The sequence below is a fragment of the Theropithecus gelada genome, chromosome 11 (assembly GCF_003255815.1).
Source record: "Theropithecus gelada isolate Dixy chromosome 11, Tgel_1.0, whole genome shotgun sequence".
In the NCBI taxonomy this organism is placed as follows: domain Eukaryota; kingdom Metazoa; phylum Chordata; class Mammalia; order Primates; family Cercopithecidae; genus Theropithecus; species Theropithecus gelada.
In genome coordinates this window covers 34,855,281-34,881,178 of record NC_037679.1, presented here as the reverse complement: position 1 = coordinate 34,881,178, position 25,898 = coordinate 34,855,281, and the positions used below count along the sequence as shown (strand labels likewise).

The 25,898-nt window shown below is 40.0% G+C and overlaps 1 protein-coding gene across 2 annotated transcripts; it reads right to left on the bottom strand.

The window, feature by feature from the left end:
- Positions 1–2,291: 2,291 nt before the first annotated feature.
- On the bottom strand, positions 2,292–8,365 carry LOC112634125 (60S acidic ribosomal protein P0-like). Of its 2 annotated transcripts, none has more exons than XM_025401256.1 (2): positions 8,301–8,365; positions 2,292–3,412 (listed from the first exon to the last, which is right to left on the bottom strand). In XM_025401256.1, the coding sequence occupies exon 2, from the start codon at positions 3,331–3,333 to the stop codon at positions 2,593–2,595; it is 741 nt and encodes a 246-aa protein (XP_025257041.1). In that variant the 5' UTR covers positions 3,334–3,412; positions 8,301–8,365; the 3' UTR covers positions 2,292–2,592. The 2 variants fall into 2 exon arrangements, with proteins under 2 accessions (XP_025257041.1, XP_025257042.1); XM_025401257.1 differs by lacking the exon at positions 8,301–8,365 and having other exon boundaries at positions 2,487–2,682; positions 2,868–3,387.
- Between the last annotated feature and the right edge of the window lie 17,533 nt (positions 8,366–25,898).

The window sequence follows — 25,898 nt, the reverse complement described above, 5'->3', positions numbered from 1 at the left end:
TCAAGTATTTCTTTGGACTTATTTATTTTTTTTATTCTTTGAGACAGAGTCTTGCTCTGTCGCCCAGACTGGAGTGTAATGGTGCGATCTCAGCTCACTGCAACTTCTCCCTCTTGGGTTCAAGTGATTCTCCCACCTGAGCCTCCTGAGTAGCTGGGATTACAGGTACCCACCATCATGCCCGTCTAATTTTTGTAGAGATGGGGTGTCACCATGTTGGTCAGGCTCGTCTTGAATTCCTGACCTCAGGTGATCCACCTGCCTCAGCCTCCCAAAGTGGTGGGATTACAGGTGTGTGCCACCGTGCCTGGCCTGGACTTAATATTTAGCTATCTATTTTTATGCTCTATAGATTCACTTAGAAATAAATTTGTGGTCACTCTAAGAAGAGACAATCCTTGTATTTTTGTTACTAGATGCTTTGTGATCAAAAGGTGACACATGTGTATAGTTCTGATACTGGGGTCAGAACTAATGTTTTTTGTGTCATTTTATAATGGCCTTTTAATGCATGTCGCTATGCTTTGAGAATGTGACCTGGTCTATGGCATTTTCCTATTTATTAAAAAATGTCTAGTGTTTCTTGTGAGTTTTACTATATTTCTTTTAACTCTCTGCCATAATTCTTATGCAACTGTGATAAAATATGTGCTGTCAGAGTAGAGTGAACATTGAACTCAGTGCTAAAATGATCAGATACTATTTGGAGTCTCATTTTTAAAATCTGAAATAAAAGCAGTATCTTTTTTTCAATCTTATATTTATCTAAATTGGGTATTCAGAGGCATCTGTTTTTAGGTTAAAATTATAATTCATTTCCACTTGATAGAAAAAAGGGAAAAAATAATCAGAAAGTCCTCACCAGTTACAATGTAGCCCTCTGAATTGACAAAGGTTCCAGACAGCTTCATCCTCTCCCTTAACACCAATATCCTTGGACTTATAATGAAAGTCCCTTCCTCTAACTATAACTAAGTGAAATGATGTGAGAGACAGAGCTCTTGCTTGGGGAAGAGAAAGAGGAGGGTGGGGGATGAGATTTTCTAGAGACTAGAACAAAGGAATCTTAACAAAGATGGCAGAGGCTCAGAATGCTTAGTGCATCAATAGAGGCAGGAACCAAAGTGAGAAGGGAAGAGAGGAACTTTGAATGACAGTGAAGTGTGAATTATTTTCCATATCCTCCTTTTATTCTCCAGTGGACTCAAAATCTTGTGTTGTGATACATCTCCTAAGAAGCAGCTTGTCTCTTGTTTCCTTTTGCCTCTGACCATGTTCCAGAAAGTTCTGCACTCACGGGCCTAAACACTGAGAAAGGACCACTCCGTTTCCCCCACTTTCCAACTGAAGCTTTGTACTGTTTTGGCAGCCTGGGTGGATTTAACCTAACTTAGAAACTTTCCTGTAAGGATACAGTTATTTTTTATTTTTTTATCCTCTTTAGATTAGGGGTATGCCAAAAAGAAATAATTGACTTCTGCTTCTGACCAAGATGAAGTAACTGAGACCAAGTTTATCTTTCCAATTGAATCAATGAAAAAAAATCAGGCAAAATATATAGAACAAAGTTTGTTAAGACGTTGGAGATCAGGCGATGAAAAAGTGATACCCGGGGGATGGGGAGCAAACAAGGTGAGCTCTGTATTTGCCTCAGGTTATTGCTTGAATGAGTTCTCAGGTGGCTGTCCAGAGAGAGGAGACGCAGGTGGGGCCAGTGGACCCAGTGAGTTGAGAGGACCTGAAAGTCTAGGAAGACAAAAGCAGCTAGAGTTTGCAGGACAGGGTTCTGGAGAACAGAGAGCCACAGAGGAGAGAAGTCCAGAGACCTGCTAAGGGTCTCCTTTCACTTTTTTGTTTGTTTGAGACAGAGTCTCTCTCGTTCTGTTGCCCACACTGGAGTGCAGTGGTATGATTTCAGCTCACTGCAACTCTCCCTCCCAAAGTGCTGGGAGCCACTGTGCCTGGACTCTCCTTCAATTTTTATCTTTTTTTTTTTTTTTTTTGAGATGTAGTCTGACTCTGTCACCAGGCTGGAGTGCAGTGGTGCCAACTCGGCTCACTGCAACCTCCGCCTCCCGGGTTCACGCAATTATCTGCCTCAGCCTCCTGAGTAACTGGGATTATAGGCGTGTACACCATGCTTGGCTAATTTTTGTATTTTTAGTAGAGATGGGTTTTCACCGTCTTGGACAGGCTGGTCTTGAACTCCTGACCTTATGATCTACCCACCTCTGCCTCCCAAAGTGTTGGGATTACAAGTGTGAGGCACCGCTCCCGGCCGTCTCCTTTGATTTTTTTTTTTTTTTTAAACAAGCAAGCCTTTATTTCCTTGTTTTGCAAATAAAGCTGGCTAAGTTGGTTGCTTTTTGGTAATTAGTCAAAGAGACCAAATCCCATATCCTCGTCCGACTCCTCCGACTCTTCCTTGGCTTCAACCTTAGCTGGGACTGCAGCAGCAGCAGCAGCAGGAGCAGCCATAGTGGCAGCGGCCACAGGGGCAGCAGCCACAAAGGCAGATGGGTCAGCCAAGAAGGCCTTGACCTTTTCAGCAAGTGGGAAGGTGTAATCTGTGTCCACAGACAAGGCCAGGACTCATTTGTACCCGCTGATGATAGAATGGGGTACTGATGCAACAGTTGGGTAGCCAGTCTGCAGACAGACACTGGCAACATTGCGGACACCCTCCAGGAAGCGAGAATGCAGACTTTCCTCTGTGATGTTAAGCACTCCAGGGTTGTAGATGCTGCCTTTGTCGAACACCTGCTGGATGGCCAGCCCAAAGGAAAAGGGGGAGATGTTGAGCATGTTCAGCAGCGTGGCTTCGCTGGCTCCCACTTTGTCTCCAGTCTTGATCAGCTGCACATCACTCAGGATTTCAATGGTTCCCCTGGAGATTTTAGTGGTGATACGTAAAGCTTGGGAAAAGGAGGTCTTCTCGGGCCCGAGGCCAGTGTTCTGGGCTGGCACAGTGACTTCACATGGGGCGATGGCACCAGCATGGGCAGCAGCTGGCACCTTATTGGCCAGCAACATGTCCCTGATCTCACTGAGGTCCTCCTTGGTGAACACGAAGCCCACATTCCCCCGGATATGAGGCAGCAGTTTCTCCAGAGCTGGGTTGTTTTCCAGGTGCCCTCTGATGGCCTTGCGCATCATGGTGTTCTTGCCCATCAGCACCACGGCCTTCCCACTAAGGGACATGCGAATCTGCTGCATCTGCTTGGAGCCCACATTGTCTGCTCCCACGATGAAACATTTCGGATAATCATCCAATAGTTGGATGATCTTAAGGAAGTAGTTGGACTTCCAGGTCGCCCTTTCTTCCCTGGGCATCACGGCAGTGAGTCAGGGATTGCCACGCGGGATTTAAAGATGATGTCACTTCCACGAGGATGCCTGGTGAGAGAAGCTCCTTTGATTTTTAAGGAGAATGTTGATGGGCACGTGTGTATGAGAAAACTTCTCTTGCCTCCCAGAAAAATTAGAAGAAAAAGTACCAATAACTCACACAGAGATAGAAATAGTGCCTATTTCCATCACCCAGATGGGAAAACTTATAATTCATGGGACATTGGGTAGAATACTTAGAAAAATATTGTCTAGCAGTGGAGAATTATTAGCTCTAGACTAAATGCTGCTCTGGTATTGCCTAATGAATCTCAAAAGCATGATTCAAATGTGTCAGACTGTTTCCAAGTAAGGTAACTGTGTCTTTGAACAAAACTCAAAAATATCTGTAGAAATGCATATATATCCAGCACCCATCAAGGGAAAATTCAAAATGTCTGGAATTAATTTAAAAATTACTAGGCATGCAAAAAAGTGGTAAAATATGACCAATGATGAGGAGAAAAACCTGTCAATTGACACCAGACCAGAACTTGCTTAGATGTTAGAAATCACCAACAAGGACATTTCAACAGTTATTGTAACTGTATTATTCTATAGCACAAAAGCTATAGCAAAAATGTTAAGTTCAGACCTGGAAAATAAAAAAGGTCCAAATTGAACTTACAGGGCTGAAAGCTATAATGTCTTAAATTAAAAAGACACTGTATGAGGTTAACAGCAGCTTAGACATTTTTAAAGAAAAGATTGGCCAGGCGTGGTAGCTCATGCCTATAATCCCAGCACTTCGGGAGGCCAAGGCAGGTGGGTCACCTGAGGTCAGGAGTTCAAGACCAGCCTGGCCAACATAGTGAAACCTCATCTCTACTAAAAATACAAGATTAGCTGGGCCTGGTGACATACTCCTATAACCCCAGCTACTAGGGAGGCTGAGGCAGGAGAGTCACTTGAACCTGGGAGGCAGAGGTTGCGGTAAGCTGAGCCATTGCACTCCAGCCTGGGCAACAAGAGCAAAACTCTGTCTCAAAAACAAAAAACAAAAAACAAAAAACTAAAATGAAACATAGAGACAAAGGAATAAAAAAAATTTTTTAAAGTGTCAATGCACTATGGGACAACTTCAAGCAGCTGAAAATATGCATCATTTACTTATTCAAATAGCTAAAAAGACTTGAGTATGTCAAATATTGGCCTATATATATATATATATATATATATATATATATATATATGTGGTCTAGCTATTCCATTCCCAAGTATTTTCCCAAGAGAAAGGAAGTCAAATGTCCACAAAACAAAGACTTGTTTATAAATATTCATAGAAACTTTATCTTGTAATTATTAAAACTGGAAACAACCCAAATGCCTATTGACAGATGAATGGATGGTATATCATCCATTTGTATGGTATATCCATACAATGAACACTGCTTAGCAATAAAAAGGAATGAACTATTGATATACACTGTAGGGATGAATGTCAAAATAATTATGCTAAGTGAAAGCAGCTAGACAACAGAGAGTACATACCATATGATTTCTTTTCTTTTTCTTTTTCTTTTTATTTTTTTTAAGACAGAGTCTCGCTGTGTCACCCAGGCTGCAGTGCAGTGGTGTGATCGTGGCTCACTGCTACCTCAGCCTACCCGGTTCAAGCAATTCTCCTGCCTCAGCCTCCTGAGTAGCTGGGATTACAAAAGCCTGCCACCATGCCAAGCTATTTTTTTTTTTTTTTTTTAGTACAGACGGGGTTTCACCATGTTGGCCAGGCTGCTCTCAAACTCCTGACAAGTGATCCCCCTGCCTCGGCCTTCCAAAGTGTTGGGACTACAGGTATAAGCCACCGTGCCCAGCCCCATATGATTTTATTTATATAAAATGCTAGATGATGCAAAATAATCTATAGTGACAGGAAGCAGACCAGGGATTGCCTGGACCCACGGCAGGGATTGGGGAGGCAGGTAAGTGAGGTAGTGAGAGATTAAAAAGGGGCACAGAAACTTTTGAGGTTATTAATATATTCACTCTCTTGATTATGTTGATGTCATTTATTGTGTGCTGGTTATGCATATAGTAAAGTTATTTTGAAAAAGAAATAACTTTTCCCAAACGATGAGCCACGTATCTTATATAGAAGACCCTGGAATCACTTAAAAAATAACTTAAGCAGGAAATGTTTTGTTCCACAATAGTTGGTAGGAGAAGGTACTTTTTTCCCTGTTAAAACCCATTACTCTCTGGAATCTAGGCCTCAGGAATCTGGGGAGGGGCTAGAGGCATGGTCTCTAGGCTGTACCAGCTGAGGCTCCCCACCGGGAGATAATCCCAGGGCCACACTGCAAGGGATAGCCATGAAGGTACAGAACTAAGTAAATGTTGTGCCAGGAAGGAGGAGCCAAACATAGACCAGAGGAAAAAACGATAGTGTTGTGAACTCAAAAGGAAGAATTAAGATGCCACGTGGAAAGGGCTAGCAGAGTCTAAAGGTTAGTGAGAGGAGGTTTAGAGGCTGAAAGGAATTAAACAGAAGTAGAGAAAGGCAAATGCAGGCTCAGGCCAACATGGGAGTCTCTGATAAACAACAGTCATCCCTTTGGACTTCCTCTGGTCAACGTTTGATGTGTTCTGCTGCTGCAAAGCAAAGCTAAGAAGCAACAGAAATGCATGCAACAGTTATAAGACATTGCATAATTCATAAGAATGATTTCATTGTGTAGGTTATAGCAACATCTAGATAGAAACCCTTGGCAAATGTGGTGGAAGGGAAAAGAAATCGAAAATCGATTTATTTAAACATCAATGAAAAAAGGTATTCAGAAGGTTAAGTTTTTTGTCCTTCTGCAGGGTTCCATCAAGGTATTTCCATTGGTCTGGGCTATGAGATAGAACAGCTTTTAATCTATGTGCATCAGCTGGTACTTGAAGAAAGGTGTGCAGTTAGGTGTAACAGATTTCGTTAATAGTGTTTTATAATTACATTGCATTTTCAAATTTATAAAATTCTTTCACATGTTTTATCTTTCCCATGTAGAGTTCCTATTTTTTAATCAGACTGATTAATTACTCTGTTAAAGATTATTTATATCAAATAATTTATAAAGTAAATATTACAGTAGTCAGAATAAAAAGAAAGATTCACTCTGGGTCATTAGCTACGGTTAGAAATAATCAAAACATAGGCTGGGCATGGTGACTTATGCCTGTAATCCCAGAACTTTGGGAGGCCGAGGTGGGAGGATCACTTGAGGTCAGGAGTTCAAGACCAGCCTGACCAATATGATAAAACCCCGTCTCTACTGAAAATACAAAAATTAGCCCGGTGTGGTGGTGCATGCCTATGATTGCAGCTACTTGGGAGGCTGAGGCAGGAGAATCACTTGAAACCAGGAAGCAGAGGTTGCAGTGAGTGATCATGCCACTGCATTCTAGCCTGGGTGATACAGCCAGACTCCATCTTAAAAAAATAAAAATAAAAAAAAAAATTAATCATCAAAACATAACCTTTAATAAGGAGTCTTAGAAATAACTAAACTTGCATTTTCCAATACAGTAGCCACTAACTACATGTTTATTTTAAATTTAATTCGATTAAAATTAAATAAAAGTAAAAATCCAGTTCTTCAGTCATTGTACTTACATTTACATACGCAATAGTGCTCAGTATCACTAGGGCTACCATATTGGATAGTGCAGATATAGAACATTTCCTTCATTGGCGAAGGTTCTATTGGACAGTGCCAATCTAGACAAATCCACTCCTGTTTTTAGTGGCTAAAAACGTACTTTTAAATTGAATTTAACTTTAGAGCTGGAGAATTTGAGGCCCACAGAAGTTAGTGATTTATACAAAGTCACACAAGAAGAACCTGAAAATGGCCCAAATTTCCTGACTTCTATATGAGTGATCATTTTAGCACCTCATACCACCAAACTTTTATTTTTAATTCTGCTCTTGAATAAGAGAGGATTAGATACTCCAAGCTGGCAAGTAACCAAACACTCATTTAGTTTTTTGTTTGTGATTTACACTTATATTTGAAGTTAGGCAGAGCTAACTTCAAACAGTATTAATGATGTCAACGCTATAAAGACATGATGCAGAGGAACTTGGAAGCATTTCAGTTTCCTTGCTCTGTTTCTTTTTACACGTTCTTGTTCAAGCCACTCTACTCCATGCTGAGACCAGACAGTTTGTTCTTAGGTTAACAGAAAAACAGGCAGAATCGCCTCCTCTTAAAGCATCCCTGGAGCACCAGGTGGGAAAGGGCTCAGATTTTTAAAGGTTGCTCAGTGGGGCTTTGAAAATTAAAGAGAGCCCAGAAGAGATGTGGAGAAAGCATGCAATTACATTTGAGAAGGTGTAGCCTTTCCACTGGGTGCATTCTTGATGAGACAGCAAAGTGAGTCATTAAACAGTAGGCTGTCAATAAAGCTGAGACCCAGATTTGCTATGGATCAGTTGCAATGCCAAAAATTTAACCATCTAAAAAAGCCATGGGCAGATCCTTGGTGAACCCTTGGACCTGTTTGCATTACAAGCTTACAATCTTTATTTTTCTGAAAAGAAATAGAGAAAGGAGTAGGTGTATATTGAAGAATTGCTGATGAAATGCAAGCGTTCCTTATAAAAATTACGCAGGATCATTTTGGAAGGTCAATAATTTATAGCCTTTTTACTGGCCTCGGGGAAAAATGATCACTTCCACATTTGAATTTTAGTAAAAGTTGTTTTTCCTGGATCTCCATTAAATTTCATCCAGCTTTTGGCAGAAATTGTCTTCCTGGACCCTACTGGAGTGCTGGCTGATGAGTTACATCTTCCATGGGGCCACAACTCACTAACGAATTCTGGGAGAGCAGCCTGTTTTTGTTACCAGACGCTGGAGGATGCGTGACATGTCATTAACCTTCAAAACTGGCTCTGCACAAGAGTATTGTCAACAGATGGTGACTCTGATTCTCTCTCTCTCTCTCTCTCTCTCTCTCTCTCTCTGTCTCTCTCTCTCCCCTCTCCCTCCCTTCCTCCTCCATCCCCAGGGTATCTTCTGGCACAGAATGCTCACTGGTTTCAAAGGGAAATTTGTGTGTGACACAGACATTGTGGAATGTAGAACAAAGACTGGAGCAAAGTCTCTTATATTTATAATTGCGGACTATAGGAATTAAATGCACAGAGTAAGCCATCAATAGTGTTTATACGTGAAGACAGGCATACCTGTGATGAAATGAACATTTATGCTGAGAGGCAGGCTCTTTAGGATCAGGGAAAGGTGTCTGGGAACTGGGTGGAAGAGTTCAAAGCCAGCATTGGGCTTAGAATTTTGGCCCAGCCATTTAACTCTTCAATCTCTCACTTTGCCTTTTCAGTTTTTATCAGTGGAAGTCAATAATAATTAGGGCATTGTTTATCAGTTACCCCAAAAAAATGTAATCCCAGCACTTTGGGAGGCCGAGGCAGGTGGATCATGATGTCAGGAGTTCAAGACCAGCCTGGCCAAGATAGTGAAACCACATTTCTACTAAAAATACAAAAAAATTAACTAGGCGTGGTGGTGGGCACCTGTAATCCCAGCTATTCAGGAGGCTGAGGCAGAGAATTGCTTGATCCTAGGAGGTGGAGGTTGCAGTAAGCCTAGATTATGCCACTGCACTCCAGCCTGGGAGACAGAGCGAGACTCCATCTCAAAAAAAGAGAAAAGAGAAAGTTAATTTATTTATTATGTTTAGCAAATATTTATAGGATGCTTAAAATACACCACGCACTATGCTAGGCTCTAGGAAGAAACAAGATGTAAAGCAAAGAGCCTGTCAAGAAGAGGCTGACCAGTAATCAGATGACTGTAGTACAGCTTTTGAGAGCTTCCTATGGAAGCACATATGGTAAAAGGAGAGGTCTACAACCCAGAATACACGGGGTGCGGTTCTGAGGGCACAAAAAGCCGTGCGGTAAACATATCACAGCTTCCCAGAGCATCAGTTTTATTTAACAGGACATTTAAACTATTTATCTTAAAGTAAAATATACATTAGAGAGTAGAAAGAAATTCTCCAATACATTTCTTTTATTTAGCCCAGGTATACATGGTTCTTTCACCTTTCTCTTAATGAAGACGTCTAGGGAAAAGTGAGGACATAATGATCGCTTTTTGTGTAGGCATTATTGAAGCCTAAGAAGCCCTTTCAGTGCCACTTCACCATCAGTGCTAGAGGAATCCACGTCATACTATTTACATTCACATGGCACCATATGGTTTATAAAGGCATTTGACGAATTTTGCACCTCACAGTAAACAAGTGTACTATCCCGCTTTACTAATGAGGATATTGAAGTTCTATGAGATTAAAATTCATTTTGGTGAGTGGTTCAAAGTCACAGAGTGATTAGCGGCAGAATCAGACTTCGTCTTGGTTTCTGACCAAATCCATTATTCTTTTTCCTGTAATGCATTCCTTCTCTTTCCAATGATTAAAAATTAAAAGACTGAGGTAAAGGATCTCTAGCCCTTTTCTGGTACATATCTACCTTCTTGCTCTTTGGGAATGGAGAGTAGAAGTGAGGAAGGTAGACTTTGGCAGATGCTGAGAGTGAAGCTCTTGAGAGGCTGGGTGAGATGGAAGGCTCTGCTTGATATCTGAGAAAACTTAGGGAAAGGGGCATGGGAACTAATGAAGGTGAAACTGGGTTAAGTAGGGAGCACCACGGTGACAATTTAAGGATCTATCCTGAGAGGTTTCAAGATCTGCTTGTTGTTAGATTTTCGGTCTCTTGCTAGTTGCCCTTGACATAGATTATACTCTTTGTTCTCTCATTGATACCTCATGACTTTAGACTTGCTGTTTTGTCTTTTCCATCCATCAAAACTAAACTAGCTAACGTTGTAAAATTTTGGAAGGATATAACATCAAAAAAATGTTTAAGATGCCCCATCTTAAGTTAGGCAGTGAGGAAATACCACAAACCATGCTGATGCTTCTTGAAAAACAAGTAGGGCTGAGCCACATATCGTTACTGGGCAATGCTAAGTTCCTGAATTGCTTATATATATGTTTCACATGTAACCTCTGTCTTTTAAACTAAAGAAGGTATTTGCTTATAATAATTACAAATTTGATTGAAATCATACACCGTGATTCAAGATTTAAAAATTAAATGGCTGAGACAAAGAAGTGACAAACTAAAGGAAGCCACAGTATGCTTGCCAATTGTTCTTGGCAGGAAGTGGATGACTCATCCTGGACATGTGCTTTCATTGCTGGGACAATGGGGCACAATGAAAATGTTCAACTTACTGAATAGTGTGGACATTTTTGTCATCCATTTGCAGGAGACTGATGAAATACAACTACAGATTAATAAGAACCCCAAAGTAACCTATGCTTTTGTGTGAGAAAACTAACGATAAACATTAAGAAAAAGACATGGACTGTTTTAAAATAATCAGTAGGTTTTCTGTGCACTAAAAGAGACTGTGTACGGCAGATCCCAGGAAAGTAGAGGTGGAGAAATTCCAGAATTTAGGAAGGAAACATAGTATTGCCAATAGGAGACATGATTTATTCCCAAGAAGGAGGAAATAGGACTAGTTGCTGAGGGAGAAGTGAACAAGTACGTTTTGGTTGCAGGAAAATGGAGCCATTTCTGAAGTCTTCCTAATGTGACTCTGATAGGATATCATCTCTTGTCTGGTATCTAATCCTGTAAAAATATCTGACAGGTAGACAGGGAAGGGGTATTAACTTGGTTTAACCTTCATGAACTGGCCCAGAGTTACTAAGCACTTAAAAGGACTGAGGGGCTGTGTGGGGGCAGGAGTATATGAGAAATTTCTGTACCTTCTCCTCGATATTGCTGTGGACCTAAAACTGCCTTTAAAACATTAAATCTATTAAAAAAAATGCTTAGTTGACAAAGTATGAGTGATCAAGGCAATCCTAGTTTGGCTAAAGGATGTGAACTGAAGTTCAGGTTTTATCCCTAACTGGCTCTGTAACCTGGAGTTAGTTTGTCTTTCTCGGCCTGTTTCTATTATCTATGAACAAGAAGCTTCCCTAGATTATCTTCAAGGCCTTTTCCAGATGGAAAATGCTATAATTCATGTGGGCAGAAATATCTGTGTACATACAATAGTCCCAGAGGAGAGCACAGTTTTGCCAACAGATGAATACCTTGAGATACTCCAGGGAAATTTACCCTCTGTTATTATAGATTTGCAATAACAGGTGTGTTGTCGGGAGTGGAGCATGAGCTGAAGGAAATAATTATTGTGAGTGGGGAAAAGGGCATTTTATAAGTTGGGGCAGATTAATAATGAAGGTTGTGCTGGGGATTACTTTTCAGTGTAACCTTAGCCATTCTGTCCATGGGGAGATCCTGGATTTGCATTTTCTCACTCTGTTTGCTCAGTTAGAGCCCTCCTTTATCAAAGACTACTTCCTAAGTCCAGAATTCAGAATTGTAAAAAGAAAACTAAAGAGGTGGTTAACAGAGTCCTGTGGTTTGTTCTATAGCATGTGGACGTTGCATAGCCTCCCCAAGTCTGCAAAAATGCAGGCAGAAGATGCCCTCTAAGTAAAGTGTACTTGCCTTTTCCTGCATACAGCCCTATGGAAACAACAGTGAATAATGCTAAGAAAAGGAGGCAGCATAATGTAACACCAACGCAGAAGGAGATTTTAGCGCACAGATCCTTGCAGCAATCTTGGACCATCCCTGAATATTCTCTCAATTCATTCTCCCAAACATAAGAGCATCTGTTTGTGAGCCAGCAGAGCTTTTCATTCAGAATCATGACACTCTGCAGGCAGTCACACAAGAAAATCTTTTAGCTCAGTTTTCAAAAAGCTCCATTAGGCAGATTCTTTTTCTTCTTTTCAGAACAGACTCCTGCTTATTTTGGAGGAGGTATGTTCTTGACAAGTGCTCTTCCCAAATGTGCTGCATTGTAATTCAACCCCCAGTAACTTGACCGGCTCTCTGACTTTATCAGATTGGAGAGAGGAATCCTGCTGCCTGAGGCTCTTGGCTGCAAAGGTGAATGTTGAGAGCAGTGCCTGCTGCACGCCTCTCTGCGGGTTCTCACCTCCCAGTGGCTCATTCCAATTTTTGTGTTAGAGCTGCATGCAGAGACCTACCTGTTAGCACAAGAAACAGATGTTGCCTCACATCTCCAAGGTTTCAGAATTTATGAATACTGGTATTTGTGGCACTCATCTCACATTTCCTGGGATGGTCTTGATTCCAAATTATTTTTCTGAGTCTTTGATATTGAAAAATGTCCTTTTATAGATCAGCGGTTCTCAAACTTCAGGGCACATTAGAATCATCTGAGAGTGCTTACTAAACAATAAAGATCCACATGCCCTTCTCTTAGAGATTCTGATTCAAAAGGCCCGAGGTGAGGGCAAACCTTTTAATTGAGTTATCACATACTCATAGTAAAGTGCTCGCACCTTAAGTGCACAGCTCAGTGAATTTCTATGTATGTATACAACTGTGCAATCACCACCCAGATGAAGCTGGGGAGCATTTCCAACAGCCCAGAATATTTCCCTTGCCCCTTCCCAGGCCACCCATTCCCCCACCCTGCCCCAGGATCACCACCATTCCTGCCATTTCAAGACGTCTGCTTTTTGTTTTGTTTTTGTTTTTGTTTTTTTGAGATGGAGTCTCACCCTGTTGCCCAAGCTGGAGTGCAATGGCGTGATCTCGGCTCACTGCAACCTCCGCCTCCTGGGTTCAAACGATTCTCCTACCTCACCCTCCCAAGTAGCTGGGATTACAGGTGCACCACCACGCCCAGCTAGTTTTTTGTATCTTTAGTAGAGACCGGGTTTCGCCACATTGGCCAGGTTGGTCTTGAACTCCTGACCTTGTGATCTGCCTGCCTCGGCCTCCCAAAGTGCTGGGATTACAAGGTATGAGCCGCCGCTCCCAGCCAGATGTCTGCATTTTTAACCAGCTGCTCAAGTGATCCACATACAGATGTTGTTCTTCATCGTTTGAAAAATCAATGGATTTAATACAATGGCCAGGAGAAAACCCACCTGCACATTTTGAGGCTGAAACTAGTAGCTTCTAACAGATAATCTTACCCTTGTCAAAGTAACCTGCTTGAGAGATTTGGGAAACCCCCAAACCCACAGGGGCTGCCAGCCACAGAAAGATATGTCTGGAATGTGTCTGATGAAAAAAGCAACTGTGATCCCATTCAATCAGATTGCATCTTTCTTGGGTGATGCCAGGGTGTTCAGTAGTTCCTTATGGAAACAATCTTGAGAATAGGAAGCTTTAGTGTCTGTGAAGCACTACTACCAGGCATGGTTATTTTGACTCCATAAAAGCTATCCTAGTTTTTAATCTAGAAACGTAGTTAATATTCTTTGAGTATCCTAATTAATTCTCATAACAACCCTATTAAGATAGATTTTTATTCCAGAAAACCAGTGTCAATTCTTTGGATAGGAGTATAATAATACTGAACATTTATTGAATGCTTCCTATCACCACTGTACTAAATGCTTTAAAAGGATTCTTTCTTTTCTTCATCCTCACATTTAAAAGAGTAAACTGAGCACTAGTGAGCTTTCTCAAGGTCACTAGAGGTAGTAAATGAGATTTGAAGTCAACCCTAGTCTCACTTAGATCCTAAACTCTTAGCTCTGTGCTGGAATATTTCCCTAGAGAAATACAATTCATTTATTTCTTGGCTTGGTGGAATCCTCTTGTCCTGAGATCATGCAATTTCCTTGGCTTTCATTTAAGCTTTTTAATGTATAATTTGGAGGTCTGAATATTCATGCCCATCAGAAGACATAAACTCCTACTGGGAGATGACTTCTAACATAAATTAATAAAATAGCATTCTGGTTTATATATCGAATGTTGTGAGTTTGGTCAGTGTCTAACTGGGTCCTGAAAGGCCTGAATAGCTGTATGTGCCATGACAAAAATTACTTTCAGAACCTGAAAACCTGAGGACAATAACTGGCTCAAGATAATTTCACCATGATATTAGCAGCAAGCCCAGCTCCATCTCCTAGGGAACTCCTCCATGCTTCATGCCCTCCAGCCCCACAAGAGTTCCTGTCCTAAAGGAGCTACACACTCCATTTTTCCCACTTTACCTAAAAATCCCAAAGAAGGAATGTAGGTTCAAGAGAAACATTTACTATTTCTTTACCTTTGTCATTAAGATGTACATACAATGATGTGAATATTAGCATTTGAAGGTCTGGTCCCAATGTTTTATTGGTTGTACCATAGATTTCAGTGGAAAAGGCAGGGTGTGGTGGCTCACTCCTGTAATCCCAGGACTTTGGGAGGCCGAGGTGGGCGGATCACAATGTTAGGAGATTGAGACCACCCTAGCCAATATAGTGAAACTCAAGTCTCTACTAAAAATACAAAAATTAGCTGGGTGTGGTGGCGCGTGCCTGTAGTCCCAGCTACTTGGGAGGCTGACGCAGGAGAACCACTTGAACCTGGGAGGCAGAGGTTGCAGTGAGCCAAGATCATACCACTGCACTCCAGCCTGGGCGACAGAGTGAGACTCCGTCTCAAAAAAACAAAAACAAAAGCAAAACGAAACAAAACAAAAAAAATTTAGTGGAAAAAAAATTGCCCCAAGGATGTTTTTCTAGGCAGGCCTAATTTCTTTCAGAAATGAGAGTGACATGTGCCATAGTCTACATTCATGAAAAATTTCATTTCCTTTTGCTTATTTATAGTAAGCAAAATCCAAGTATATTCTCATGAATGGCCTGACCAATACTTGTCTTCTTTAGCTTTGCAGACACAGTTGTGCACAAAGCACACCTGGTACTTTTAAGATATGTGTATTATCCCTCACAGGGCAGGAACAAAATGTACTTTTCATTTTAATAGCTTCACTTAGTTTTAATTTTTGGATCCATCCATGGATATGTCATTCATCAGTATAGAGGGCAGTTTGATCTCAATGGCAGGAATAATCCCACAGCATGGGGATACTAATTCTTAAGGGTCTGTTCAGGTTAAGGCAAATGCACTCTATGGTTTGTGAAGCAACTTCACAGGGACTTAAGAGCTCTCATATCCGTTTGGGATTTATTCAAACATATCTCTCGTATTTCACTAGGATATATGCTCCATGAGTACAGGGATTTTTATCTTTGATGACTTTGTGTCCTTAGTACCCAAAACAAAAGTGCTCAATAAATAGTTAGTGAATGAATTTATTTATCCATCCATCCAGTCATCCATCTACCTATCCATCTATTGTTTACCTCTCCACTTCAGCTAAGGTACCTGCATCTTTAGGTGCAGAGAAAGAAAAATAACCTGACTCCTCCAAGATGACTGGAAAGCAGCTCCCTGCTTCTTTAGTTCAAATAAGTACTAAAGTATATGAGACTGTTGCATTAAAAAAAAAATCTTGCCATCCTGCTGCCCAGATAAATAAATCGTTATTCTTCTGATGTAGATCATTTAAGTGATTGCTTATTATTGCTTATTTGCCTAAAAACACTTTTTGATAAACTTTTTCTCAGCAGCCCTGGTTTATTCTTTTAATTCCAGCTTTTATTTACGGAAATACCAATCCACTTTTATTCAATAATTGAGGGGCTTGTAAAAGATTTTTTTAAGTACAAAAATACTTGTTTTTTTATGTATGTATGTAAAATATGTAAAAAAATATATATTAAGCTCCTGACTTAACTCTGATTTACTAATAGAAATAGTTAAGGGGAAACAGGAGCATTAATCCTTACAAGGCCACATTTCCATTGACTAAGTATTTAAGATCAGTTGGATTAAAGGAGGGAATGGAAAGATAATAACAGGGAGAACTCTCATTCAGTTCAGTCTCATCAAGGCTTCCCTGCCTGCTGAGTAGCAATGGTGGGGATGGGATTCCCTCTCTGTAATTGCACCACTATCATGCCATAAACAAATAGAGAGAGGCAGCCTAGCTGTGTCTGAGTCTCTGTGGGACAGTTGTGCTCATTTAGCATCTCAACATTTGCCACACAACTTCAATTCCATCACTTCCTCTCTGGTATGTTTCTTTAAGAAATCTCCTTGCCTGGGAGCTCTAGGGTACCACTCTAATACATGCCACCTTGTATTGTTGAATCCTACACAGGCCTGTAAGATGAGTATATTCTCAGATATAATAACGATTCTGCTTAGAGTGATCTGGAAGTGCCCAAGGCTAGACAAGGATGATGGGAGTTCAGTAACTCTGTGCCCTGACTGGTTGTCATTGAAGCAACAGTTGCCACAGAAACTGGGAAATGCTTAAATCCCACATCTCATTTCCAAATCTCATGAGCTTCTCCTTCATGACTAGTGGAATTAATTATCCCAATCATTCAGACATATAATCTTACAGAACCTTGCAGCCACAGATAGTCAAACTTCTTGCAAAGCCAAATCTTCATGGATCATTTAGGTTAATTAATATCGAGTGGTAAATGCTGCTAAAAATTCAGGGCCTCATGTGTGGCAGGATTTCATTTTCATTACTCTGGGGTTAGGCTGTTAGATTAGCATGCACTGGGATATGTTATTCATGATGGCAGAGTAAATGCAATGAACTGGAAGATAGAAACATTATTACTGTAAAATTCATGTTAGCATGCTGGCAAACATAGATGGCCTCAGTTTCACTTTACTGACTCTGTGGGGATTCTGTTCTCAGTGTCTGCAGATAAAGCATCTCCTCTGGGACTGGGTCCTAACCTTAGGACTCAGGTTCCATCTTCCATGGAAGGGCCACTGTGCCAGGCCCAGAGTCACATTTGGAGAGCTCAGATGCCACAGTAAGACTAACTCAGGGCTCTAACCTGCTTTCCTACTTAAAGTATCTGTGTGACCTTGGACAAGTGCCTCAACCTCTTTGAGCCTCTGTAAAATGAAGAGAAAAATTGTACTCATATTTGACCCTTGAACTAGGAGGTTAAAGGCACAGACCCTTGTGCAGTTGCAAATCCACGTATCACTCTGACTCCCCAAAAGCTTAACTATCAATAGCCTGTTCTTGACCGCAAGCTTTGCTAATAACATGAGCAGTTTGTCCCAGAGAACCATAGATTAACATGTTATTTGTATGTTATATGTATTATATACTGTATTCTTACAACAAAGTAAGCTAGAGAAAAAAATGTTATTAAGAAAATCATAAGAAAGAAAAAACATTTAGTATTTATTAAGTGGAAGTGGATCATCATAAAGGTCTTTATTGTCATTGTTTTCAGGTTGAGTGGGCAAAAGAGGAGGAGAAGGAGGGGTTGGTCTTGCTGTTGCAAGGGTGGTAGAGGCAGAAAAAGATCTATTTATAAGTGGACCCACACAGTTCAAACCCGCATTGTTCAAAGCTCAACTGTTTTCATAGGATTAAATGAGATGATGTGTTTTTCATGCTGGATACATTACCTGGAATTCAGAAAGTGCCCCCAAAATATTAGTCCTGATATTATTTTTCTTGTTCATTGAAGAATAGACTTGAAAGGGGAGTGAAAAGCCTGGAGAAAAATGAAATATGAAGGATTTGACAGGTTATCCTTATATTCATTCTTAGCCAATATTTATTGAGCAGTTACTCTGTGCTATGCACAGCTCTTTGTGTCTGGAATATAGTAGTGGACAAAACAGATATTTCTGCCCTTGTAGAGTTTATGTTCTACTTGGTATAGGGGGTGGGTACAGAGTACTTAATAAGCAATAAATAAATTACGTAGTAAGTTAGAGTGTGAATGCTATGAAAAAAGAAAAAAATGTGAAATCAAAGAGAAATTAGGAGCACCCAGGAAGGAAGAAGCGGGGCTAGATTAAATCTGCCATTCTTCTCATAACCAAAGTGGGAGTAACCCTGCCATTCAGACCGTGAGTCCTTCAGATGATTGGATTTACTTGTATTAATACTAAGAGCACCAGATAAAAACCCAACATTGACTGAAAGCTTATTCTGTGCCAGGGACTGCTCTAAAAGCGTCATGTTTAATACCTTTATAATATGTATAAAAGAAAGTGTTATTACTTTCTCCATACAGAAGAGGAATCTGAAGAACAGAGGAGTTAAGTAAATTGCAAAAGGTCACACAATTCATCAGTATCAGAGCTATGATTCAGCACCAGCATTCTTTACCACTAACCTATACCATTCACACAAAGCATGAATTGAAGTTAGAATGTAGATCTCTCAACATAAATTCAGGCTGCTTGGGCAACTCTGCCATTCAGAATAACAAAGGAAGCCTCATATCTAATCATATCTAGATGCCTATTTTCTGAGTGTAAATACTTTTAAGATAAGTTATCATGTATTCATATGATAATTGACTTACTTTAGTCATCCATTGACAGAGAAAACGAAAATGATTACAAGTGATGAAATGATTATAAAATCAGTAAATTTAAAACATTCATTTGTATTACTATTCCTCTCAACAGCCTCTATTTAGTTACTTGGAAAACAGACTTGTACTCTGCTTGGTGTACATGTGGATTTGGGAACTCTTTGCAGTAAATCAATAGTGCCCCAGGGGTTTGTGACCCACAGGGGATCTTTAAAATAAACTCCTACTTGGATTTTTGAGGTTGTCTCTAAACTGGAGATGGATGACACAGTTCAATAGGAAGAGAAAGGCAGATTTTATTTACTTTTATATACATTTTCTTAAATGGTTACTGTAAGTTTTTCTTAAACAGGAGGTCTCAATTGAGAATTCTTTGATTCAATGCTTAATCAACCCAGAGGACTTCTTACTAACAAATTTATAAGAAAAAGCATAGAGTATGGAGTTAAGGGCTAAGACTCTTAAGCAAGACTGATTAGTTATTGTCCCCTAATCGCTCAATAGCTGGATAACCTCTATGAGCCTTAGATTATTTTTTCTATGAAATGGGAGTTATCATCATCACCATCCCCTCCACCAACACCATTATTATTATCTCCTGGGATTATGGTGAGAAGTAAATGAGATATTACAATTAAAATACTCAGCTTGATACTGGCACCTCCCCAACATTCAGTGAACGTAGCAATCATTATTAATACACAAAAGAGTTGTTGATGTTTTCAGCAGTTGTGTGATAGATGGAGTTGCAGAATAAGCAGAAAAGATAGAAGTGAGCAGCTGACTTTGATTATGACTTTTGGCATTAGACATAGCAAAACCTCAGGCAAGTAGTGATCAAGTCTACTTTCACTCTCAAGCATTCTGAATAGAAAGAGAGGTAAGAGTGATTGTGGTAGAAAGAAAACTTTTTCTTTTCTTTTTTTAATTTTAAATCTATTTTATTATTACTATTATGTTTTAAGTTCTGGGGTGAAAGAAAGCTTTTACAAACAGAAAACCAATGTCAGTTCCCTGATTAAAAGGAAAAGATGGTAAAGGATATGCTAATTGGTGATGTATATATGCAAAGAAGCCAAGGAAAACAGGAAAAAGAAGCAAAATAAAGAAGAAAAGGGGTAAAAGAACAAGGGGAAAATAGAAGCTTTGAGGATGGTAGGGTAGAGGCCGCTGGATGGCAGGCAGAAGGCCTCTGATGGTGGAAGAGTGGAAAAAGCAATGAAAAAGGCAAAGATGACAGGCAGTGCTTCTGTCTGGCAGCTCCTTCATCAGTCCTTATAGGAACAGGCATGAGGCGTTTTCTACTCTAAAGGCTGGACAGTATCTGGTGGGAGACGTAGAACAATACCTCTGTAATAATAACATGATTTTGTAATCCATGTTTATTATGAGCCAGGCATTTTTCATAGTTCACAAAGTGGATTCTATTTTATAGATGCAAAAACTAAAGCTTAAAGGGGTGAAGGTTACTCAACAAATAAGTAAAAAAGACGGACTCCAGAATCTTCTGCGTATTTCTTCCTGTTATAGTTCTTGAAGTTTCAAATGGTCAACTTGCTGTATCAGGAAACTATCAACTGGAATAACTCATATCATAATTATGCCAGATAACTGTGGCATATTATAGATTTTTTAAAGTAAAAGTACTGCTCTTTTATTTTTTTTTTGTTTGCCATTGTAAATCAACTTAAAAAAAGGCATCAAGTGCTACAAATATGGCATTTGATAATTTTCAGTTAATTATAGATGGCATTTGCTTAACATTTAGGCAATTTGAAAAGGAGTTATTGAGTATTAGCAGAATCAGCAGCAAGGGTTTTTCTAAGCTCCTGGAACCATGAGTCAAGGTAAATAAAAGTTCCCTGGTTAGAAAAGGGCACCAAAAAAGCCTTTGAAAAGTAGTTCAACTTGACTTTGACTTATGATATCTTTGGGAACTTGCCCAGTTTCAAGGTGAGGCTAGTGAGACAGGAAATACAAATGACAGTACAAAGAAATTACAGGGTTCCAGTTAAATCCTCATATAGAAAGGCTGAAACTATAAGGGACCTTAACCACAAACTCTAAATATAAGCAAAAGTTCGAATTGAATTGTGACTTGAAATTCTCTAGCCTTTCCTATTAGTCCTTTGTACAAAGGAATAGCCCACATAATAAATGTATCCACTTTGAACATTATCTAGCAAGTTGTCTTGCTGGATTTAAAGTAAAATCTCTGAGATATTAATAACCCATTAATTAATTTTGGCCAAAGTCTATTGGTGTTAAAAATAAAACCAATTGCATATTACCTGGCTTATTTATGACATTTATAAACAGTAACTATTTTGAGAAGCTGGTATATTATTACAACACACAAATAACTGTAGTATTGAGGGGGTGGAATATGTAGGCAAATATGTAAGTTCTGCAATCCAACTTTTATCTTCCCTTTGTTCCCAGTTTTATTTTTCTGGCATTAATCTTGGCATTGAGTTCTATTTTTGTTGACTAGACAAAAAAAACCTGGGGGTTTGGTGGACACTCAGAGTGAGAAAGTAGGGCATTTGGAAAAATAGGAGGAAGTGCTTGACCTCCAGTCCATCCTGCTTCGTTTTTCCTTCTGAACAGAGCATGCATCAGCTCCCAGACTCCGTGACTGATTTCAAAGCGAGCTTCTAAACATTGAGTTTTGCAAATAATACCTTTCTTATTCCCAGAGAAAGAAGGCTGGGTCAGAGATGCTACAGCAGGTTCCTTTTCCCTCTCCACATAGTTAGCAGAGCCAGACTTTCTAGTAAGCAGATAATTCAGTTCTAGTGGTTGGCTTGATTCAATTAGTGATGGGGCGAACTTCAGTTTCCACATTCCAGGAGGAGGGGTTGCCCTTTTCACATTAAAACAACAGACTCTGGTCCTGACTAGTTCCATCACTTGCTCCTCTGTAATTAATCTGTGGGCCCAGACAGTGATCCTTGAATAAGGAGTCAAATGCCCACGATACACAAATAAATTTGTCAAACTGACCTCTAGTCAGCAGAGAGCATCTGAGAGAGGAAGTATTTAGCAGGTATACATTTGCCAATCCCTAAATCAGGGTGTGTTTCTTTAATAAGTAGGGGACTAATTCACTGAACTCAGTGCTTAATGTCTACGGACACATGTCTCATGTACTTTGGGACATTCAAATCATTGCTAGAGTAAACTGTTGGCCCATCAGAGATTCTTAGTGCCTTCTTTCTTAGTGCTTTCTTCCCTTTGCATAGATAAGAGCTATTCTTGTGGATATACAGGAAATCAATGACTCTTTTCAGCATTAGTAGTTATCATTGCTTGGGTAGCAACTCAAGGTAGGAAAATATAGCTAGAACAACCAAGCCGCAGTGGAAGATGGACCAGAGACAGGAAGTTAGATGTGTGGTCCAATCAGCATTCGAAATGCTTAACTAGCCAACCAGGCTCCTTGGAGATCAACTGCTGGCTGTAAATGTACATGTACTAATATATGTGTTAAGAAGGAAAGGCAGGAAGTAAGGGCTGTATGTTTTAGGCTATAGAACCTAAGAGCTTCAACATTAAGGTCCAGTACAGGTAACTAATATTTATTATTATTTTTTAAGTTTAAAGACACTGGCCTCGTATGACCTGGGTGTGAAAAAGAACCCAGAACTCTTCTGTACCCGTTGTCAGAAAACCTAAGAAGGCCAGTTGTATCTTTCAAGATTTTCAACCCTTTTCTGGGGCAAAAGACTGAGTCAGTGTAATTACAATCACCTGGAAATAAACTGCAAACAGAACTGCTTTTGTTCCCCAACTGAAATCTTGCAAAAGAGACACATTACTTTGCTAGCTCCACTTCCTAAAAGGAGAACAGTTTTGTATATTTGCTGCACTGTTTTGTTGTAATTTTCTGAAAAATATCAATTCTGATTTTTATTAACCTATGAAAATAAAAGCTAATGCCCTGCTGTGCCCTCCATTCTCTGAAGACATTCATCTCTTGATCTCTTTTCGTTAGCGTGAAAACTAAAAAGAGAACAGACAATTCCAATTTAATAGACATTCTTTCTACTAGATCTAAAGACTTGGCTCCTTTTTCCTTTTCCAAAAGTCCTTCTCTGAAGTAACCTGTCATTTTACAATATTCCAAATCTTATGCAATTTATTCTGAACTCAATGTTTTTGAAGCAAATACTAATCATTTTTTTTTAGTGCTGCTGTATATTATGATCTGGTGGCTTACATCTTCTGTTGTGTATCTCAAGCTGGATCAAGTTCACTTCACAGGGAAGTCTGTGCCCCTACAGGGACAGAATGGGCACAGAGGGGAATTAGAATCCCTACAGGGGCAGCACAGAGAAGTGTGTTTTCTTCATGAGCTCTGATGTTTATATTAACCATTCTAGCAGCTTTGCGTCTGACAGAATCCACAGATGAAGTTCATGTTGTTTGTTACTCTGCCCAATATAAAAGGCTCTCTTTTGAATACAGTATGAAACTAGTGGCTCTGACCAGCCAACGCTAGGGCATATGCTTGCACCTTGTTTTTCTGGCAGCAATAACAAGTGTGCTAACTTGTGCTGTCTTAGTGGGTCCTGCCTGTGACCAACAGGGTGAGTTTCTGAGTTGGCTGTGTAGGGGGAACTCTGCATTTTGGCGCTAGAACAGAGGAAAGTCGGGCAGTCTGGAGTCCTGACCCTGACCTCATTAGCACTGTGCTCCTGTCCATTGAAATAATTGTGCAGTGATTTCAACTTTAATTTGATCTTAATTCTGGGATGATTCCAACTCAGCTACTCAAGGTTGTAGAAAAACAAAACAATGAATGTTCTAAAATCTGCTATTTTCTTTAACACATCAAGCTCACTCTTGTCCAGCATTAAGACACAGACCCAGAATTTCCTCCTGACTTTCCTCTATCTTCCCTCTTTGTCCCTGACTTTAAAAGGATGCATAGTAATTTTGCTATAGATGAAAAAACATGGTACTCCAAAGTCCAAAAGACTCAGGTTTGAATTTCAGCTTTGCCATATATTGACTATGTAATTTCAGGTAAAAATTTCAATCACTTAAAGCCCCTGTTTACACATTTGTAAAAATGGAACAAATACTGTGGCATGGAAAAGAGATAGTCTTAGAAGCAGAAGAAATGAGTTTAAATCTTAGTTTCTTAGCCTCTTAAAGCTTAAAAACATTAGTTAGTACTCACTTCATATGGTGATAATGAAGATTAAGCACCATCTCTGCATTGTGAATTTATAAGAGTTAATGGAGTACATGTGTATAAGTTTCTAGTATTATGCATAGTGTACAGCATGGACTACACAGATATCAATTTCCTTGTTTATTCTGGGCAGTTTTATAGAGGTTAAAAATCCCTTTGTTTTTCAGGAGTCAAGGACTTCTCACGTTGTCAATAAGCTTTTTGAGCTGGAAGGCCAGAGTAGGTCATGACACATTTACTTGCATTGCTCAATGGAAGAGGATTCTACAGGGTGCTTATAAAATCTCAGAGCTTTGGAAAATGCACATAAGTAGTTTATGGATATTCTCTTTTAATACAGTGTTAACTGTGTTAGCCTCATCCACAATGTGTAGTTCCATGTGCTGTGCAAAATTACAATAAAAATAGGGCCGGGCGCAGTGGCTCACACCTGTAATCCCAGCACTTTGGGAGGCCGAGGCAGGCGGACCACCTGAGGTCAGGAGTTTGAGACATGCCTGGCCAACATGGTGAAACCTCGTCTCTACTAAAAATACAAAAATTAGCTGGACATGGTGGCGGGTGCCTGTGATTCTAGCTACTCAGGAGGCTGAGGCAGAAGAATTGCTTGAACACAGGAGAATTGCTTGAACGCAGGAGAATTGCTTGAACCCAGGAGGCAGTGGTTGCAGTGAGCCGAGATCATACCATTGCACTCCAGCCTGGGCAACAAGAGTGAAACTCCATCTCAAAAAAAAATAATAATAATAAAGGTACACCCCAGACATCCAACCCTGCAACCGCGGTGCAATGGGGTAATGCACCAGCCTGATAGCATCACTCTGGACCGCCTCTCCTAGTCCATCAACTAATAACATGATTTAGTCACTTGAAAATGGCAAACATGTACCTATGTTTCCAAACTTTAAGGCCACCCTATGGCTAAGTTCTAACATTTGAATAAGATAAAGTGCCTCCAGAGAGAATTTTATTCTGCTTTCCATATTGCAGAAGTCACATGATTATAAGAACAGTCTGCTTTCCTAGAGGTTCGTGGGAGCAGAGTCTATTCATGACCTTGTTTTCAGATACGGCCACTAAAAGGACTCCCTGCTAAAAAATATTTTCCCCAATTTATCCAATTTATACGTAATTAGTCATTTTCTTTTTGTTTTTCCTTAAGCTGATGAATTACTTACAGTTCTTATAAATTCACTTCAATATTTAGAGGTTACATAGAAGAAGAATGAAGAGACAATAAGAAAGGGTAGGGAAGTAGAAGAACGAAGAGTGTGATATTCCAGAACCAAGTGAAGAAAGTGTTTCAGGAAGGAGACCGTGATCAGCTATGCCAGATACTGTTGATAGGTCAAGTAAATGAAGACTGAGAAGTGAGTGTGTATTTGGTAACATGACTATCAGAGCCCATGAAGAGGCAGTTATTAGTGTGGGGACCAAGAGAAACATTGGAGTGAACTGAAGAGAGAAGACGATATTGATTGTAGACAACCATTTTAGGTGGGCATGGTGGCTCACCCTTGTAATCCCAGCACTTTGGGAAAGTGAGGTGGGTGGATTATCTGAGGTCAAGAGTTCAAGACCAGCCTGGCCAACATAGTGAAACCCCATCTCTACTAAAAATACAAAAATTAGCCGGGCATGGTGGTGAGCACCTGTAATCCCAGCTACTGGGGAGACTGAGGCAGCAGAATCGCTTGAACCTGGGAGGCAGAGATTGCAGTGAGCCGAGATCGTGCCATTGCACTCCAGCCTGGGCAACAGAGTGAGACTCCAACTCAAAAAAACAAAACAAAATAGACAACTGTTTTGAGTTTTGCTGTTCTTTTATTTATGTTGTCACACTTAGTGTAAGGTAGTTTAGGAAAATCATTGTCTATAGACATTCTGTTTGTGAAAATAGAACTCACTTTATGTCTGACCTCTATTTTCTGTGATTTTTACGCAACGAAGAACATAGGTCCTCAGGCCAACATATGGACACCTAGAACAAATGGCTTCCAAGGCTTCT